The 18,849-nt window shown below is 41.7% G+C and overlaps 2 protein-coding genes and 1 non-coding gene across 5 annotated transcripts; 2 read left to right on the plus strand and 1 right to left on the minus strand.

The window, feature by feature from the left end:
• Positions 1-1,073: 1,073 nt before the first annotated feature.
• On the plus strand, positions 1,074-5,214 carry LOC123453108 (dolichol-phosphate mannosyltransferase subunit 1-like). 3 transcript variants are annotated; one of them, XM_045129870.1, is made up of 8 exons: positions 1,074-1,368; positions 2,537-2,636; positions 2,734-2,767; positions 2,847-2,923; positions 3,026-3,051; positions 4,488-4,652; positions 4,726-4,840; positions 4,934-5,214. In XM_045129870.1, the coding sequence occupies exons 1-8, from the start codon at positions 1,253-1,255 to the stop codon at positions 5,036-5,038; spliced, it is 738 nt and encodes a 245-aa protein (XP_044985805.1). In that variant the 5' UTR covers positions 1,074-1,252; the 3' UTR covers positions 5,039-5,214. The 3 variants fall into 3 exon arrangements, with proteins under 3 accessions (XP_044985805.1, XP_044985807.1, XP_044985808.1); XM_045129872.1 differs by having other exon boundaries at positions 4,539-4,652; XM_045129873.1 differs by having other exon boundaries at positions 4,587-4,652.
• LOC123400612 lies at positions 3,903-4,038 on the plus strand. Its single transcript, XR_006610832.1, has one exon. It is a non-coding gene; the product is annotated as a small nucleolar RNA snoR113 (small nucleolar RNA).
• Positions 5,215-6,164: 950 nt separating the features above from the next.
• LOC123399281 lies at positions 6,165-7,706 on the minus strand. Its single transcript, XM_045093700.1, has 2 exons — positions 7,475-7,706; positions 6,165-6,513 (listed from the first exon to the last, which is right to left on the minus strand). Exons 1-2 carry the CDS (start codon positions 7,595-7,597, stop codon positions 6,478-6,480), a joined length of 159 nt encoding a protein of 52 aa, XP_044949635.1. The 5' UTR covers positions 7,598-7,706; the 3' UTR covers positions 6,165-6,477.
• Positions 7,707-18,849: the final 11,143 nt, after the last annotated feature.

An 18,849-nucleotide genomic window follows, 5' to 3' on the forward strand; every position in this document is an offset into this window, starting at 1 on the left:
CATTTAACCGTTGACTTTTCGAAAATAGATCCATAAAAAATTCATCGAATTGAAAAGTAGTTTAAAATTTTGAAAAAGTTCATCAATTTTGAAAAAAGTTCATTAACTTGGGAAAATAGTCCATTGATTTTTAAAGAAGTTCCTTAATTTGGGAAAAATAGTTAGTCGATTTCAAAAAAAGTTCATTAACTTGGGAAAAATAGTCCATTGATTTTGAAAGAAGTTTCTTAATTTGGGAAAAATAGTTGGTCGATTAGGAAATTTAGTTAATGGATATTGATTCTTCAAATTTGAAAAAATCTTATAAAATTAGAAAAAAGGTTCACGAATTTGAAAAAATATGTGCATTTAAGAAAACAAAAAAAAAGAAAAGAAAAAAGGAAAAAGATCCGTCTGAAACTTGAGTAGCGAACCGGAAAAGTCCCGTTCAGGAAACTTCGAGAAGCTTCCCAAAACCCGGGCTTATGAAACTGAAAGTAAAGAGAATAAATAGAAATAAAACAAACAAAAATTTTCAAGTACGGTGACAAACTAGTGGTTACTGCAGTCTCTTCAGAGTGTGAGTTTGGTGGGTTCGAATCCTAGCAACACACCTTTTTGTAGCTTTAACAGACAAAAATTGAAGGCAAACTTGGACGGCTCAAGCGTAGAAGGGGCTGTGCGCTTCAGGCACCCGATAATATTCGATATGGGCACCCGAAGCATCAATAGGAATTGCCCAAATAAAGCTTCTCCCAGCAAGGTCGTATGAAAGCGTGCCATTGCGGTACATTTTATGTAATACATGAACAGTATTTCAATTCATGAGCGTTTTATGTAATCCCATTTTTTTCTAAATTTCGTGAACATTTATTGTAATTTTGAACGTATTTTGAAATATCGAATATTTTTAGGATTGTGAGATTCTTGAACAGTTCTCAAAGTAAAAAAAAAAAAAGAAGAAAACAAGAACTATCGGATCTTTTGCGAGCGTTCCGCACTGAGCCCAAATAAAGCTTCTCCCACCAGTAAGGCCTTATGAAAACGGGCCATTGCGGTACTTATCACGCAGACCATCAATCAAGGCCCAACTTGACTGCCCGGAGCGCTTCCAGTTTTGTCACCGGCCGGCGACGGGAGAATAGATCGGGCTCGCCAATCTCTCGCCGGCTTCCCTCCGTCCCTGCCCAAAGGCGGCTGCGGCGTCAGATCGCGCACCGAGAAGAGTTGATCTGCTCCGCTCGGTGGACGCGGGCCTGCGGCAGCGGCGGCGATGGAGAAGGGAGGGGAGGCGGGCGGCGGCAGGCCGGAGTACAGCATCATCGTGCCCACCTACAACGAGCGCCTCAACGTCGCCCTCATCGTCTACCTCATCTTCAAGCACCTCCCGTAATCTCCCCCCTGCCACCCCTCCCCCCATCAATCCTCCCACCTCTGTTCATCCTCTTTCAGTTCTTTCGGATGTTGAGATTTTTGTCTCGGGCGGAGGGCGTTCGTGATCTCAGATAGGTTCCAAACCTGGGGCTGGGTGCACCGATATCAATTGAAGCCTTCGTGTAAAGGCTAGTGCTGCTAATGGCTCTAGGACTCCAAATTCAATACTCACGTATAAGACCCCTCTGGAACTAACTGTTGCGTTCGATTCAGGCCATGAGATATGGCTGTGATCACTGTCACATCTCCTCATACTGTGATCCAGAAAGATTCCAAGCCGGCTCAGATTTTCTCTTCTGTAGAATAAACCTTGGGCGGGGTGCGTCCACATCAACTGAAAATGTTGTTACTATAATTGCCTTGAGGTTCACAGGCCGGGTTAAGCAGGAAATTCTGTAGCTATTAGTTCATTCTGTACTCACTTGTCGGAACTGTACAACGCCTCTGCAATTGCCTATTGTGTTCGATTCAGACATGGACCATGAGATATGGTCACTGTCGCCTTTTAGAGGTACGTAGCTACTAAATGTTAGTGGAGCCTTGTTCAGCAATTGAGTCTCTGTCATCAACTCTATCTTGTGAGAAGAACTCTCAAAGAATATTAGAGCAAGGTGAAAGTGTCATAAGACGATTTCAAAAGTAGATTCCGCTTCTTGTTATTTGTCGAAGACTAGGAAGTTATTCAGAGTTATCCAAAGTATATCTGGTCCTGTCAATGCGCGCAGCTGGTTTCAGTTAGCACTTAGCAGTGTTCATACCCTAGATCATAGTGCTGGTGTCAACTGGTTAACTCTGAATAACTTCCTAGTTGGTATGACTACACCATCTTATTTTTAGATTTGATAAAACCAGATTTCTCTAAATCTTACAAGCGCAGGCTCCTTTTGTATTCACATTACCTGTAGCTGGTTTTTTAGCATCCATCACGGGGCACATTTACTTGTAGCATCCAACATGTTTTCTGTTGCTGTTGTATACACATAGTATTTGGTCAGCATTACAACATGTTCCGTTGGTGCTGTATGCTCGTATTATTTTTAGCATGATGTTGGTGTATTTCAAATCACAAGGCTGTTGCATTTATTTACTTAACTTGAACTGATGATGTAACTTTCTACTGTAGGGATGCCAAGTTCGAAATCATTATTGTGGATGATGGAAGCCCTGATGGAACTCAAGACATTGTAAAGCAGCTGCAGCAAGTATATGGTGAAGACCGTGTTGTAAGTAATTTAACAAACATGTTTATGTATATATTTGTGGTCTGAGTTTTGGTTATTTATGACTTACTGCAATGTTTTTTACCTGATATAATTCCAGCTACTGCGAGCTAGACCAAGGAAGCTAGGGCTTGGTGAGCTTAGCTGCCCATTTCTACTTATGGTGATTTTTATGCTTGATGCTCGTGTTAATGAACTACTGTAAACATTCAGGCACTGCATATATGCATGGATTGAAGCATGCTTCAGGGGAGTTCGTTGTTATAATGGATGCGGATCTATCTCATCATGTATGTTTCTTCTCATTTTCTTCTCTATGTTATTTGACATAGTTGAGTATTTAAATAGTTCTGTTCCTTTTAGTTACTGATTCCTATTTCTATTCTGAACAGCCAAAGTATTTGCCAAGTTTCATCAGGTGAGAATCATATACTGAAAGATGCTTTTAATTTTATCCGGCAAGAATGATGGGATTTGCATGCTTTGTATTTTATGTTATTGAGGAAACTGGTAGGAGGACTGCTGCTTCTCTAGTAGCAGAAGAGGAAAAACATAATTACAGTGGCTGTTTTCAACAGTAAACATCACAGAGTTCACATGCAGACCACTCCCAACACTGAATTGCACCCTTCCAATTCGTAGAGTGGCTCCCGTCGGTGTCAATCAAGGGCACATTAAGCACTTCCACATGTTATGGGTAGCGTAGGAGACAACCCTATTTTACCCGGGGATCTTAATTACCAGTGCTTAGCTTTCAATTTGCCTCTGGCCATCAAATTAAATGTGAATAACCCACTCCACAGGCCAAAAAATATCACCAAGATGGACAGAGGCACTCATTCCGGCCACCGGGAGAATCCAATTCTGGCCTTCTAATACCTTATTTTTTCTCTTCTTCCTGGCTGCCAGTTAGTACAGGACCAGGGTGCAGTCACAAATAGGATCCCTCCAACCCAATTGCTCTGCATAAGATGCGAGGGTAGCGCCAGTCATGGTGTGCCTCCACTTGGATCCTCTATGGACATGTGTTCTTGATTGCTCGCTCTCACTCTGCCGCTGCATCCCTTATTTCTTGGATCCTCTATGGACATGTGTTCTTGATTGCTCGCTCTCACTCTGCCGCTGCATCCCTTCTTTCTTGGGTCCTCTATGGACATGTGTTCTTGATTGCTCGCTCTCACTCTGCCGCTGCATCCCTTCTTTCTTCAATCCTCTATGGACATGTGTTCTTGTGTGCTTTGTTTCTAGATAGATACAACTATAATCGTGTGGCAGTGAGGAGAAACTGAAAGGCCGGTCTTATGGCTGCCTCCCAAACACGGACAATTGAGGTCCTCTCATCATCGTTCTGGGATGGTAGTAGCATGATGTGATGTGATTTGGTGAAAGGTTTTCTCTGAGCCAGTCTCCCAGCTGTATAGGCTGACATGGGACTGGCACTGCCTGGCCTTACTGTATGGTTTGTAAATATTAAGTGCACATTTATAAAATATATTTTCTCTATTTATTCTGTTCTGTTTTGAGTGCTCTCTTCTCTTTGGCAAAATATGTCTTAATTAGCTATTTTGCTTGTCAGGCCTAGAAATGAAATTTTGGCTAACAAAGGCATATATATGTACCTAGTTGAGTTTTAGTTGTCTGATTTAATGGCTGAAACAACTTCGGCGAAGTTTGGTATAGCTGAGCTATCCAAGCCCACAAAAACAATTACTTGGAAGAACCTATATACTCCCACCGTCCCAAAATAAATGTCTTAAGCTTAGTACAAATTTGTACTAGAGCTAGTACAAAGTTGAGATAGTTATTTTGGGACAAAGGGAGTAGCTTTTTTTAATCACGTTCATCATTGGCCAGGAAGCAAAAGGAAACCGGTGCTGACATTGTAACTGGCACGCGTTATGTTAGCAATGGTGGTGTCCATGGTTGGAATCTTATGCGGAAGTTGACTAGCAGGGGAGCAAATGTTCTGGCACAAACGTTACTACGGCCCGGAGCTTCTGATCTGACTGGGTCGTTTAGGTGTGTCTCATTTTATTCGAATATAATAAGATCCCCTACAATTACTTTTATTTGACACTTTGCCGTTTCGTAGGCTATATAAGCGAAGTGTTTTGGAGGATGTCATCTCCTCCTGCGTCAGCAAGGGCTATGTATTCCAAATGGAGATGATTGTCAGGGCTACTAGGAAAGGTTATCACATTGAAGAGGCAAGCTATTTCACACTCACCCATTTTCATTTGTATAAGGCTGGATTATAATCTCTTGACTTTGATAGTTGTAACTTTGCTTGTCCTGTCCAGGTCCCAATCACTTTTGTCGACAGGGTCTTCGGAATCTCAAAGCTTGGTGGATCTGAAATTGTTGGATACTTGAAAGGCCTTGTGTATCTGTTGCTCACAACATAGGGCGAAAAGACACAGTAGATGAATGACTGTCATAGGACAAACTCTTGTTGAGATTGATTTTTCTTATGTTGTTAAGCTTGCGTTGTATAAATTTGTTAACATTTTCAGACTTACAATTGAATTCTGTACACAAGTTTTAGTGTGTGGGTATCCTTATGAATTGTGTGGTACCTTGAGTTCTGCGACTTCTACCACTTGCCGGTGCGCGCAACCACCGACTTAGGCCCTGTTTGGATCCCAGTGCTAGAGCTAGTTGGAGCTGAACTAACTCTCAAAGCATCCAAACACATGTGCTAGAGCTGAACTAACTCTCAAAGCATCCAAACACATGTGCTAGTTTGGGTTAGATGAAAACTAACCCACCCAAAAAACTATCCTGAGATGAGGTGCTAATTGGAGCTAGTTGTGGTGGATCCATAAAAAAAAATTAGCCACACCAAATCCCTCCTCCTGCATCTTATCTCCTCCCATCTCTCCCTCTCCTCCTGCAGGCCGCCGCAGCCCGCCCCGCCCCCGCTCACCACCAACGCCGCCACGTCCTCCTCCCGCATCCACTCGCCACCGCCGGCCGCGCTCGCCCCTGCAGGCCGCCGCAGCTCGCCCCCGCCCCGACCGCGCTCACCACCAACGCCGCCACGTCCTCCTCCCGCATCCACTCGCCACCGCCGGCCACCTCCGTCCCGTCCCGTCCAGACCGCCCCAGGCCACCCAGGTTATGTCATTTGTGAGCGGATGGAGGCCACACAAGAGCTGGCCACAACAAATTCTGGTTAAAAGAGATACATGATTGAAAAAGGTGCATTTATTGTCAAACTAACCTTTACATCCAAACACCATCAAAGGCTAGAGTTAGTTCATGGTTAGACTAAAGTTAGAAACTAACTCTAACCTCTAGCCCTGTTAGATTATCCAAACAGGGCCTTAGCTGCTTATGGTGTCACATGAGTTGATTGTATCCATGGGATTAGTGCTTCAACAGCTACCTTGAAAAACTATATAGTATGAAAAACAGGCAGTTTTTAGAACTGGTTGGTTAGTTGTGAACATTGCTCTGGCAGTTAACATGCAAGTGAAACGGATGGACGGCACATAAACAAGAGGACAGGAAACATAAAAACACTTCATATGCAGTACTTCAATTTAATTTAGCAAATCTAAGAGCGTATAATGCTCGAGGAAAAAGACATACAGAAAACCAGTATTTTGTTTTTAATCCCAGCGCTCCTTATGCTTGGTACAAAGTATAAATGTGTGAAAATAGAGGGCGCATAGAGATGAATGGTCATCCAAATCCCTGAATCTATATTACATCAAAGGAACTGTCCGAAAATCAGTCCCAGAAAGCATAACCGCGAATGACCACTCATCATCAAAAGGTGAGATTTCTTGCAGATCCTTTTGATTGGTATTGTCTGATACTAACTTGCCATCCTTCCTTCTCAATCTTCGCTCTTCTCCTTTTCCTTTTCTAGCTTCTGTGACACACCCACAAGAAGTTAGAATGCATTTCAGGAGAAGTTGTGCAATGACAATATACAGTAAATACCAGAAAGCAAAATGAAATTCTGAGAAACACAAGTTGCTGCCGCGTCAGTTTTGTCTATGTACCAAAATGCATACAGGGTGACTAAGTTAAGCCCAGAACTATTGCCTACATTTACTCTATATCTGAAGCTGCATTTTACCATCAGCGGTTGCTGCAATCATTTCATGTCAGCCAAATAATGAATGATTTACTGAACCAAACCAGATTTACATATAAACCAACATGGTGTCACAAATATAGGTTTCAGTTTCTTTTCAGGTAAGATATATCAAGAGCCAACACGTTTCCTACTCACCCTTTATGCTGGTATCTCACCTAAAAAACAAAATGACATTAAAGGAGTATCTAAAAGAAGTTTCCGCTTGCTGCTGAAGTAAAAGCAGGCGTGTATGTCATTTGGCCTAAAAACATACAGATCCCTCTTTCGAGAGCAGAATATATTGTTGTTGAACCAACATTGTGAATATGTGACCCCCCACTACTGCAGTTAACACCAACAACCACAGGTAGCCCTAAAACAACATGGAGCCATGGCTAGGAAATGCCAGGTTTTCCCCACTGTAAACATGGAAGAACACACATGGGGATCCATGGATCATACCCTGCCCCAACTACGCATGGTACCGATCAAGCCCTGGCTCCTAGGCATCAACGCGGCAACTAATCACAGGCCCTCTCACGCGCCAACCCACCCGCCCCCGCATCTCCCGTCAGAGAGCAACCATGGCATTCAATCAGCACACAGGCAAAACAAAAACAGCTATGATTTCGCAGGCCCGGAGCCATGGATTCGGCACGAACAAGAAGCAGCGGCGCGGGTCGGGGAGGGAATCCCACACCAAGTTCTCATACAGAACGGGTCGAGAACACGAGGGGGGGTCGGCGCTTACGGATTGCTCGGAGTGCCAGGCGAGGCCGCGGTAGACGTTGAAGGAGAAGGAGCCGGCAAGGTAGAGCGTGGCCACGCCCAGCCCCGCCGTCAGCGCCTTGAACGCCGTGTCCATCACCGCCATCTCCGCCGCCGGGGGTTGTTCGAGCGCAGAAACCCTCGTCGCCGGATTCCGTCGGTCTGCGTGGGTGCCACGAGGGGAGAAAGAAACCTCGGGTCGGCCTTGGGCTACTAGACTAGTTCGGGCTGTGGGCTTCCGGGTAATTCAATGCTAGGCATTTTCTTTTTGCGCGGCCTGGCCCAACATCTACGAAGCGGCTTAAAATTCACACTCGTAAAGTTCTATGGGAGCTCCGGGAGCGACCGCCTACCTGCCGCTCACTGCGGCAGGCAGACCTACGCCGCACAGCGGTCCGCCCCGACTGGGCCGGCCCAGTTTTGTTTTCTTTTCTGTTACTTTTTCTATCTCTGTTTATTCTCTTTTTATTTCCTTTTTCCTTTTCTTTTTCTATTTGAGGAAAAAACATTCGAATTTGAAAAACAATTTCTAAAAATCATGAACAAATTTGGAAGTGTGAACAATTTTTTAAAGCACGAACATGTTTTAAATATTGAGAACAAAATTATGACAAAGAGAACAATTTTGATACACCCTGAACAAATTTGAAAGCGCGAACAAAAATTTTAAGCACGAACATTTTTTGAATTTTGAGAACAAATTTTGCAACCGATAACAATTTTCAAAAAAACTTAACAAATTTGGAAGCGTGAATGATTTTTTAAAGCACGAACATTTTTTGAAACCGATAAAAATTTTCAAAAAAACTTAACAAATTTGGAAGCGTGAATGATTTTTTAAAGCACGAACATTTTTTGAATATTGATAACAATTTTCAAAAAAACTTCACAAATTTGGAAGCGTGAATGACTTTTTAAAGCACGAACATTTTTTCAATCTTGATAACAAAATTTGAAAAGGAGAACAATTTTAAAAAACCCGTAACAAATTTGAAAGCTCGAACAATTTTTTAAAGCATAAACATTTTTGAAATTTTGAAAACAAATCTTGAAGCTGAGTACAATTTAAAAAAACATGAACAAATTTGAAAGCGCGGACAATTTTCTAAAGCATGGATATTTTTTGAATCTTGAGAACAAAATATCGAAAAGGAGAACAATTTTGAAATCGCAAAACAAATTTAAAGCACGAACATTTTTTGCATTTTGGGAACAAATTTTGAAACCGAGAGCAATTTAAGAAAAACGTGAAAAAATTTGGAAGCGCGAATAATTTTTTAATACACGAACATTTCTTGAATATTGAGAATAAAATTTTGAAAAGGAGAACAATTTTGAAAAAGCCTAAACAAATTTGAAAGTGCGAAGTATTTTTTAAAGCACAAACATTTTTTGAATTTTGAGAACAAATTTTGAAACCGAGAACAATTTAAAAAAACGTGAACGAATTTGGAATCGCGAACAATTTTCTAAATACAATTTTTTTTTGGAAAAGATAAACAATTTCTTAGTCTATAAGCAATTTTTTTGTAAGAAAGAACATTTTTTGGAATTTGTGAACAATTTTTGAAACGGAACATTTTTTGAAGTTATGTGCACTTTTTAAAACAGGAACATTTTCTGAACTTATATACATTTTTTGACACGGCAAATATTTTTTATGAAATGAAAAACATTTTTTAATCTTCTCTTACATTTAAATATCGTGAATAATTTTAGAATCGGCGAACAAAATTTGAAAGAACATAATTTAAATTTTAAAAAAAGAGAAGCATTTTTCGTAAAAGAGGAACATTTTTAAAAAAAATGTGAACAATTTATTAGAAAAGGAACATTGTTTGAAAAATCATGCAGTTTTTTGAATACGAGAACAATTTTTGGAACACCAAATTTTTTCAAAAGATGAACACATTTTGGAAGCAGGAACATTTTTTGAAGCACGGACATTTAAATATAAACTGTGAATACGGGAACATTTTTGGAAATTCAAAATAAAAATTATAAAATGTCAAACAGAAAAATAGAAAAAGGAAAAAAGGAACAAAAGTGTAGGAAAAAATGAAAAGAGAAACAATAACATTTGTTTCTAAATGAACAATTTTTGAAAATGTCAGACATTTTTCTGAAATCCAGAACATTTTTTGAAGCTATGAATGTTTTTGAATAACCGCAAATATTTGAAATTTAGAACATTTTTATAAAATCAGAAAAACATTCTGAATTTCAAGAACAAATTTAAAACGTGAACTTAGCTACAAAATAACCATAGAAAAAAACAGAAGAAGGAAAACGAAAAAATAAAAAAAAGGAAAAAACGGAACAGAAAAAAGGACAAAAAAATGAAGCAGAAACCAGAGCTGCCTGAAGAGGGAGATGGACCGGCCCAGTTGTTCGCGCCCCTGTGCGTTGGCCCGACTATTGGATAGGGGTCACCACCTTGTTATGAGAGTTATGTCTCGCGCCGAGCGCTACAGTATCGGAGCGGCCCACTAAAGTGATTTTTTTCCAGAAAAAACAGAGTGAAAATTGTGTACGCTCGAGGGATCGAATATGAAATCTCTCTAGCCACTGCGCCACCATCCAATTATTTTTTGAGCCAGAATACCAAATTTATTCCATCAACCTGAACGACCAGCTAAATCGCCGATGATCAACGCGTGAACAAAATTCGGCGCACCATCCGACCAAAAGGTTGAGGATGAACGGCCCGTTCGCGCACCATATGCAGCTAGCCAGAGTGCTACATTATTACAGCCCCGTGGGCGAATACACATAAAGTAAGAAAAAAAATTAAGCTAGCAAAAGATTTGATCTACTAGAAGTAAACGGCGTTAGATTTAATACTGGTTTGTTTTCTTTTTCTTCTTTACTTTTTATTCTTTTTTTCTTCATTTCTATTCGGTTTTCTACAGGTTCTTGCTTTTCCCCCTTTTTTCTTCTCGTTTTTTGTTTTTCTCTGTTTCTTTCATTGTTCTTATTGGTTTTTCCTTACTCAATTCCCTTCTTTTATTCCTTGGTTCTTTGTTTCTTTATTGGTTTCAATGTTTTTTTTGTTCTTTTTTTATTATTATTCTCCTGGTGTTTTGTGCACTTGTTTCTTTCGTTTTACCTTTTTTTATTTCCTTTTTTTGGGGGGGGGGGGGGGGGGGGAGATTCTTGAAGAATGACAAGCATGTCATCGTATTTCTTCGACGTTGTCGTTGAAGGCAAATCAACGGATTGTCGATGCGTCATCACATCAAAACTTCCATATCTGAATAAAGGACCACCACGAATAGTGGAGGACTTATCATTATGGCACGTCGGGTGGGGAACAAACCTGAGTACCTTTGGCCCCATAACCATTGTCTTCACTCGATGTTGTTGAATAAGAAAGGCAAAACTTCCAAGCAACAAACCGGAGCCTTGCATCCGATAGGTTGTCTCCCGAAACACCCGATCTGCCACATAGGAGTAGCGATAGAATACATCTCCCTTTGGCCCCTTGACCTTGTTGTAGAGGGCATTGCGAGATGTTGTTTGGACATGGGTTACTAATTCATAGTGCCAGTGCAGCCGTCACCTCGGCGTTGACAAAGAAACTATGAACCCTAACTATAACTCTAGACCCCGACAGAAGAATTGGGTCCCTTCCCCTCACCTGTATATTTGGACAACATAAAGAAAAGGTGGAATTGACCATAAACTTTAACACAAAATAACCAACCATGGGTTCTAAACCCCAGTTATGGCGATTAAGAATAAATTTTAAGTATCATCCCATGATTGATGAACTTCTCATAAAATTTAATTGATGGCTTACCAAAAATGATATTTGTAAAATAGTCTCGTTGAGCTGTGAGTAGGATTATATAAATTACTAACATTAACATTTTATGTGCTAGCAGATATAGTAATATACTAATTTAAAAACCTTGCACTTGCTGGCTTGCTTTAGTGGTTGTGCACAAGCCATGCCTAGCAACATTTAATTGTGCAAAGAGTCATGAGATGATAAAATGAAACCTTGTTTGTACGTGACCTAGCGTGAATACTCCAACATGCATATGGCGTGTTTGTATGAGTGGCTTGCTAATTGTATATTGAATGAATTAATATCAACGGTGAATTTAACCCATTAAACGCAGGAGAAGGGCGGCCAACCAGCTATGCCACATGGCGCAAGCTAGTTGGTCGCGGTGAGATAGTTTTTGGAATATATTTTTTAGATGGAGGTGAGGATTTTTTAAATGTTGTTTTTAGATGGAGGTGAGGATCCTACATGTTTTTTTAAACGGAGAGCTATGCAAAATGGTGCTTGCTAGTAGGCTGGTTGGTATTTTTTGTACCTTTTTTAGATGAAGGTAAGATTTTTTTCCTGAGATATTTTTTTAGATCGAGGCGAGGACCTCATGCATTTTTTAAAAAAATAGAAACATGTGCATAGCTTCCTCTCAAATGGCGTCACAGGGCGACGCCGCAACCACTAGTTTGACAGCAATGGTTGCATGATAGCTTCGCCCCTGCGTGTATACGAGATTCCATCTAACCCCTCACTCTCAATATTCATGACGATGTAGCCCAAGGACCATAGACTATATGTGCATGTACGTTTGAATTTTCACAATGTTGAAAGTGAAGGTCTTTTTCATCAAAATACCGACTAGTCTAAAGTAAAGTTTTCCTTCAACAATACAAAAGAGAGGTCATCCAGAAGTATTCTAACCCTTCATTGTCAATATTCACGGTAAGCTATCCCAAGACCCATAGACTATAAACTATGTGCATGTACCTTTCAACCTTCACAATGCAGAGAGTGAAGGCTTTTTCATTAAAAAATCTCACTAGTCTAAAGTAAAGTTTTCCTTTAACGACGATGAGATAGGTCATCCCATTTTCATTATTCACGGCGAGGTAGCCGAAAAACCATAGAGTACGTGTGGAAAGCTAAGACTTTCACAATGCTGAAAGTGAAGACTTTTTTCCACAAAAAACGAGTAGTCTAAAATTAAGTTTTAATTCAAGGATACGGCTCATTCAGGAGTGTGTTTTTTACCAAGAGCTCGAGAAGCCCAAAGTGAAGGGTTTTTTTAACCATACATGAGAAGGGTTCAATTCAATCATGCATGCATAAGTATCACCAGGAGGCGTTCTAACCCCTTTTGTCAATGTTCATGGTGAGGTAGCCTAAGAGTCATAGATCATGTACGTACGCTTCCGCCTTAGCACAAAGCGAGGTAGCTTAAGAGACAATGGAACCAGAGGGTTTTCTATCGAGCTTTTCTTTTCATCCTTAGTACAAAGCGAAGTTTTCCCTCGACTATGCATGGGACGAGACACCAGGCCGGGCGCGCTCTACGTCCATCTGGACAATCATACCTAACAAATTTAATCATGGCAAGAGTCGCAAGATGATAAAATAAAACCTTGTGTTATGTACAAGACCTGATGCGAATACTCCAACTTATATAGGGAGGAATTAAGAAAAAAATCATTGTTGTCGCTCTTCCAAGTATAGTGGTTCAAGGCGTGTTTATACCAGTGATTTTCTAATTGTATATTGATTGAATTAAAATCATTGGTGAATTTGACACCAATGCGTGCATGCTAGTTTCACCCTACATGTATACGAGATTTCATCCGACCTCTCATTGTCAGTATTCATGGCGATGTAGCCCGAGGAGCATAGACTATATGTCCATGTCCGTTTGAACTTTGACAGTGCTAAAAGTAAATGTTTTTTTCATCAAAAAAAATCCGACAAATCTAAAGTAAAATTTTCGTGTTGAACGATATCTTAGAGAGGTCATCCCAATATCCCATTGTCAATATTCACGGCGAGATAGACGAAGAACTATAGACTATGTGCTGAAATTCAAGATTTTTCTCATAAGAAAAACGACTAGTCCCAAGTTAAGAGGATTTTTCTCCATCGATAGCTCGTGTAGCCCAAGGCCAAGGTTTTCTCCAATCGTATATGAGAAGGGCTCAATCAAACCATATGTACATCATGGCTGGCTGGACTGATATACGGTTGGAGTAAGTATCATTCGGTGGCGTTCTAACCCCATTGTCAATGTTCACGACGAGATAGCCTAAGAGCCGTAGATCGTACACGTACGCTTCAGCCTTGGAGTTGGAGGCGATGAAGCTGAAGGGTTTTTCCATCCCTTAATACAAAGCCAAGTTTTTCCTCAAACTATGCATGAGACGAGACACCAGGGCCGGGCACGCTGTAAGTCCATCTGGACACAGGAAACGACGAGCTATCAGCTATGGCCTATGGGAAAAGCGGTTGGAACCCGGAACTTGGAAGCACATGAGTGAACGTGAACCGCTAGAGACGGCCGGCGGGCGGGCCAATCATGGAATGCAATCATGCAACCTTCCACTATAGAAAACCACTTGATGTCGCCCCATCGATCGTCTAGCCACCGTTTCAAAATTCTTATCTTAGTTTTGTCTACAAAGTATATCTAAATACTAAGAGGATGTTTGGATCCAACGGATTTATTTTAGTCTGACTAAAAGTAGTCTTTTTAAGAGGCTAAAGTTTCAAACACCCCTGACTAAAGAGAGGCTAAAATTAGTCTTGAGACTAAATTTGTTTAGTCAGGGATACCCCTACTAAAATGTGGATTAGTCCTCTCTCTCTTCGTTTAACTCTTCTCCTTTAACACAGACGAGTTCTGGATTGGAGGGTTTTAGAGCATAATAAATGCTCATTAACTGGATTTTAGTCTCTATTTGGATCCAAGTATGGATGATGCTAGCAAGTTTTAGTCTCACTACTTTTAGTCATGAGATTAAAACGTATCCAAGCACTCTCTAAATCGTGACTAGATATATTCATAACTAAACAAATCTAAAATAAGAATTTTAAAACGAAGGAAGTATGTCATAATGTCCATTGGCAGCTATAGCTTGACTTGACCAAAAACAAAATGTCACGACCGACCGACCTCCCAAGTCGTGTTGAAACTGCTACGTACCCAGTGATAAACAAAGCTTAATGAGCCTGACCCATTGGAAATTAAGAAAACATAATGGTCCTGTCAGAGCACACATCATGGCTGGCTGGGCTGATATAATTGATCGTTGATCAACGCCAACGTACGTACGTACGCGGTTGCGCAGGGCCAGAGTATTAATGAAGAAGTCAGCGGGGTCGTCGCCGATGGGTGCATTACTATAATATAAGCAGCTGCAACGCGGTTTCTCTCTGGCAGACCCATGATACATTGTACGTGAGGTGGTTCTGTCGTCGCAACCGTTGTCCGCCGGGGCATCTCAAACGCTGACCCTAGAACGGACACAATATCAAATAGTGATATGAACACGGATGTCCATCATCCAATCTTGTCCCCATACATTTTCAAACACAGCTGACTAAATCAATTGTTTTCGTGTGAAACCGGTTATATTTTTTACTAATCGGTTGTTTTCATGTAAACCGATGGTTTTCATTTAAATTGATTATATTTTTAACATATTTCATTAAACAAAAGCGTTCGGACCCTAACCTAGTCTAAATCTTCACCCCTCCCCCTCCATCGTCCATGTCTTTGTCGTTTCTTTCCGCGTCGATGTCCAACGATCGTAAGACCCTTAAAGTAAAGATGCGGTTGATGGTGAGGAAGAGTAGGACATGAGATTCGAGGCCCCGCAGTCTTCCATGCCTTACTCCTCCTCATCGGAGTCCGTGACTTTACTTTCGTTGGTGGACGTGAGATCGATGATGGACGCGGCTTCATAGTCGTAGCGGCGTGATTGAAGCACAATTGGCAACGCAAACACCGTGTAGTTTCCTGTATTCTCGTCTGTGAGACCGCCTTTGCATCCGACCGCATAGTGACGCGTTGCGTCCGGTGCGAGCGCGTGTGGCCTCATAGAACGCGCATTATTCAACGACGAAGTTGAAGTTCTCCACGGTGATGGCCGCTACAACCTCCTCGTTAGCGAACTGGTTGCAGATTTGACCCTCCATCCGTCGGTAATGCGCGTGGAGCAAGAGCCTGTATCGCTCCTCCTACGAATGTTAAAATGTCGACACCGGCTGTGGTGCCGATTGCTCCTCCGCATGATGGTGTCGAAGTGTGCGTCAAAAACTTTCAGAAAAAAAATCTAAAATGCATTTAAAAATAATGCAAGTATCAGGACTTGAATTCTAAGGGGTTGAAAAAGACATTGCTCCTCTAATCATCCAACCACAAATTGATTCACGTTTAGGTTGCGTGTTATACTTCTGTAGATGCCTCGAACAAACAGTCGAAGACTTGAGAAGAGTCATGGCCTCATGGCCTAATGCGGAGAGCATTATGTTACTTGTTTAGTCTCAATCGGGGCCCCTTCCCCCTGGCCCTTGGTGGGTGCGTAGGCAGTGACTCGGACCATTAACTCAGCGAAGCCGTACCGCTTGTTCCATTGGCCGGAGAGGACCGAGCTAGTGTTGTATGTTCACATTATCCCTCCTGGCTACACGTACTCACCTCACTGGTAGCTAGCTAGTGTCTGAAACTTAGCTCTTAAGCAAGTACAGGGAGAACGAGCATATCCATTCCCAACTCAAGCAACATCCTCTCTTCGTAGATTTCCATTAAAGAAACCACCACATGACACATGCATGAATGAACGTATTCTACACACCATTCACTAGCTCTGTACTTTCGGGATGTAGTACTCTCTTACGTTTTAGACGTTGCCATGGTCTCTAGCAGTTCTAGTCATCACTGTACAACAGTACAAGTGTTTCCCATGGCAATTTCGACGGTACTATTCTCACTTTATCGATCTGAACATGTCTGCATGTATCTATAGTGGTTATAGGTTAGAAATGTCTCATCCAACGTCTATTCACGAACGTGTTGACGTACTTCTAGTGAACCGACATGTCACAGAATTATTAACGTCATGGTCGACTCGGGACCTAAATTAGTAGAGCACAACTCTGGTCTTCCGTGTTCACATCGCCTCCAAAGACATTACTTATATCCAAAGCTTAGCTTTTAAGCAAGTACGAATGACAATTCATTTTCTATGATATCCCGTGAGGTGGTGATGCCTTTTATTATTAACACAATGTATGCACGTTTATGTGGACATTCTAGTGAAATGTCCATTATGTCCTTCCTATAGGGCTCTCCCGTCTCTGTGTTGCTACTTGTGTGCCACATCTCCTAGCGCGCCGAAACTCGTCGCCTTCTGTCACTAGCTTCTTCTTCTTCTCATCCTCGTCCCCTTTACTTACCTCTCACACCTTCTCCCTTCTTGTTGCTGCCCACCTCTATCGCTGCTCTCCTCTCTCATTACAAGTTGTCGTCATCATGTGATGTCAAGTCGATGCACCCTCGCATCCTAATAAGACAACCATCTACAACAGTTAGAGCATTCTTCCCTGTTGGGCGTCAGTGTGTTGTAGCCACCACAACCTTATCATCATAAAACTTGTCACCGACCAGGCACTATCACTCCTTATCTATGGCACTGAAAGAACGATGCGGTCTAAAACTGTAGGCATCTTAAAAAATAGTTTTCTTTTGAATATGAGTAGCCTACTATAATAGGTGGCACTTTCATGGAGCTAGACCGAAGGAAGAGCAAAAGCGATGCCACAACCTACTAGAAATATGTAGTAGGGGGATATTTTGCTCTGCATCCTGCCTGTTTGGATATGTGAATATATTAGAAAGAGGATTGAGGTATATCTCTACGCCGAGTGTTTTGGGGGTTGGAGTATCTTGGTCTTCGGGAAATGGGAACCCAGGCGGACTCCTCTTGTCTTGATCACCTATTTGTGACCTATCCTCTCGATTACGACTTTAAAATGGGTTTTGGGCATGTCAAGTGTGCGTCTTCCCGGGTAGCATCTTCACATATTCAAAATAGCTAGTGGGGTCCCTGAGGATTCGGGCCTGCACTCATGCCTTGGATCGTGCTAAGTCTTCGGTTGCGCCCGGAGCTCGACTCTCTTTGAGTGTTTTGATGTACGGTTTCTGAGAACATGGGGTTCCGATTTGCCGCAACTTCGTGGATTGGAACTCCAGAACATGCTTCTTGGATTTTGAGGCATCGCCACCGGTCTCGTCTCGTCCCGTGATAACTTGGAGGAAGACCGGCCTGGCGCCCGTTGGCCTCACATTGACTAGTGTGTCATGACAGTACCATATGAATGCCTAGCAGTGGTTGCGCAAAAGGTCCAACAATGGTGGGCCAAGCTCTCAGGGGCTCCCGTGACTGACCTCCCGCCACTACTAACAATGACTCTACAGTGGCATGCTTATATAGACGCCCGCCACTTGGAGACATTTTTAGTTGTGGTGGGCCACCTGGGGCACCCACTATAACTATATGTCCAGCCGGCAAAGCTTCTAATGCAAAACCAGGAATTAGACAACAACTAACGTATTTGGTCATATGCATTACAATAGATGTATTGCACATTAGCAGCAACACATTTTACCATAACAATAACCCTCATGATAACAACAACACCATAATGACAATGAACTGGATAAAGATTACCAAATTCTTTACTTTCCACTTGTAAACACGTTCGTGCGTACTTCGTAGTTGATTCTCTCTGTGTGGACGAAGTTCGAGTAACCCTCATAGTTGATTTTCTCTTGCAGACGAAGTTGGAGTAACGATCATCTTCTTCTATTTTAGTCTTATATACTTTATACTAGTTGTTCTCGTAATCATCCACTTGTTCATTGCATTTCTCCCATGAATCATAAGACCCGTGTATTCGTTCCATAGTACATCACATACCACTTCATCTACGAAGATAAATAAACAAGCTAACATCAAGTCATATAGCAATCTTCATAGCAACATAGAAATTATGTTCACAGGCACCGATTATATAGATCAGATATAGGTAGTGCACAAGTAGTTCACAAAAAAAATTCAGTTCCGTCATTGCAACATGAAATTAAGTTCACATGCATCAATCATATAGATCAACACACCAGTAGTTCACAAGCAAAAGCTCGACACAGTCACGAGGCCTTCTCGCCTCCAAACATCTTCGTGATCTTGGCTAGGGTAGTTTACTCAGCTTTCGCAGTTGTTCATGCCCTCTTGGAGGCTTCTCGTGCACAATCAGTGGCCACTTTAGCACTGCCAGCGAAATAAACCACCAAGGATCCACGAGCCTTGATGGGCTTGGAGTTGAAGGACATCCCTATGGACCTCGTCGTGGAGCCCTTTCATGTGGGGAACACATCGGGTGACGTAAGACGCTTTAACTTTTATTTGCCTCTACTTCTAATGCTCCTTTCTTTCTCCTGGCCTCCCTATGCTTTGTACAAGTTCACGAGGTTTGCCGCCCTTCTGTCGAGCCCTCATTGCACGTTCAAAGCTCGAACCCGAAGATGG

Source organism: Hordeum vulgare, chromosome 5H (assembly GCF_904849725.1).
Source record: "Hordeum vulgare subsp. vulgare chromosome 5H, MorexV3_pseudomolecules_assembly, whole genome shotgun sequence".
In the NCBI taxonomy this organism is placed as follows: Eukaryota; Viridiplantae; Streptophyta; class Magnoliopsida; order Poales; family Poaceae; genus Hordeum; species Hordeum vulgare.

Bases quoted from the DNA above. Each gene is read 5' to 3' on its own strand.
- LOC123453108 (XM_045129870.1), top strand. From the start codon at position 1,253: ATGGAGAAGGGAGGGGAGGCGGGCGGCGGCAGGCCGGAGTACAGCATC. The intron at 2,768-2,846 runs GTGAGCTTAGCT...GTAAACATTCAG, and splicing joins ACCAAGGAAGCTAGGGCTTG to GCACTGCATATATGCATGGA. The intron at 4,841-4,933 runs GCAAGCTATTTC...TGTCCTGTCCAG, and splicing joins AAGGTTATCACATTGAAGAG to GTCCCAATCACTTTTGTCGA.
- LOC123399281 (XM_045093700.1), bottom strand. From the start codon at position 7,597: ATGGCGGTGATGGACACGGCGTTCAAGGCGCTGACGGCGGGGCTGGGC. The intron at 6,514-7,474 runs GTAAGCGCCGAC...GGTGTGTCACAG, and splicing joins CCTGGCACTCCGAGCAATCC to AAGCTAGAAAAGGAAAAGGA.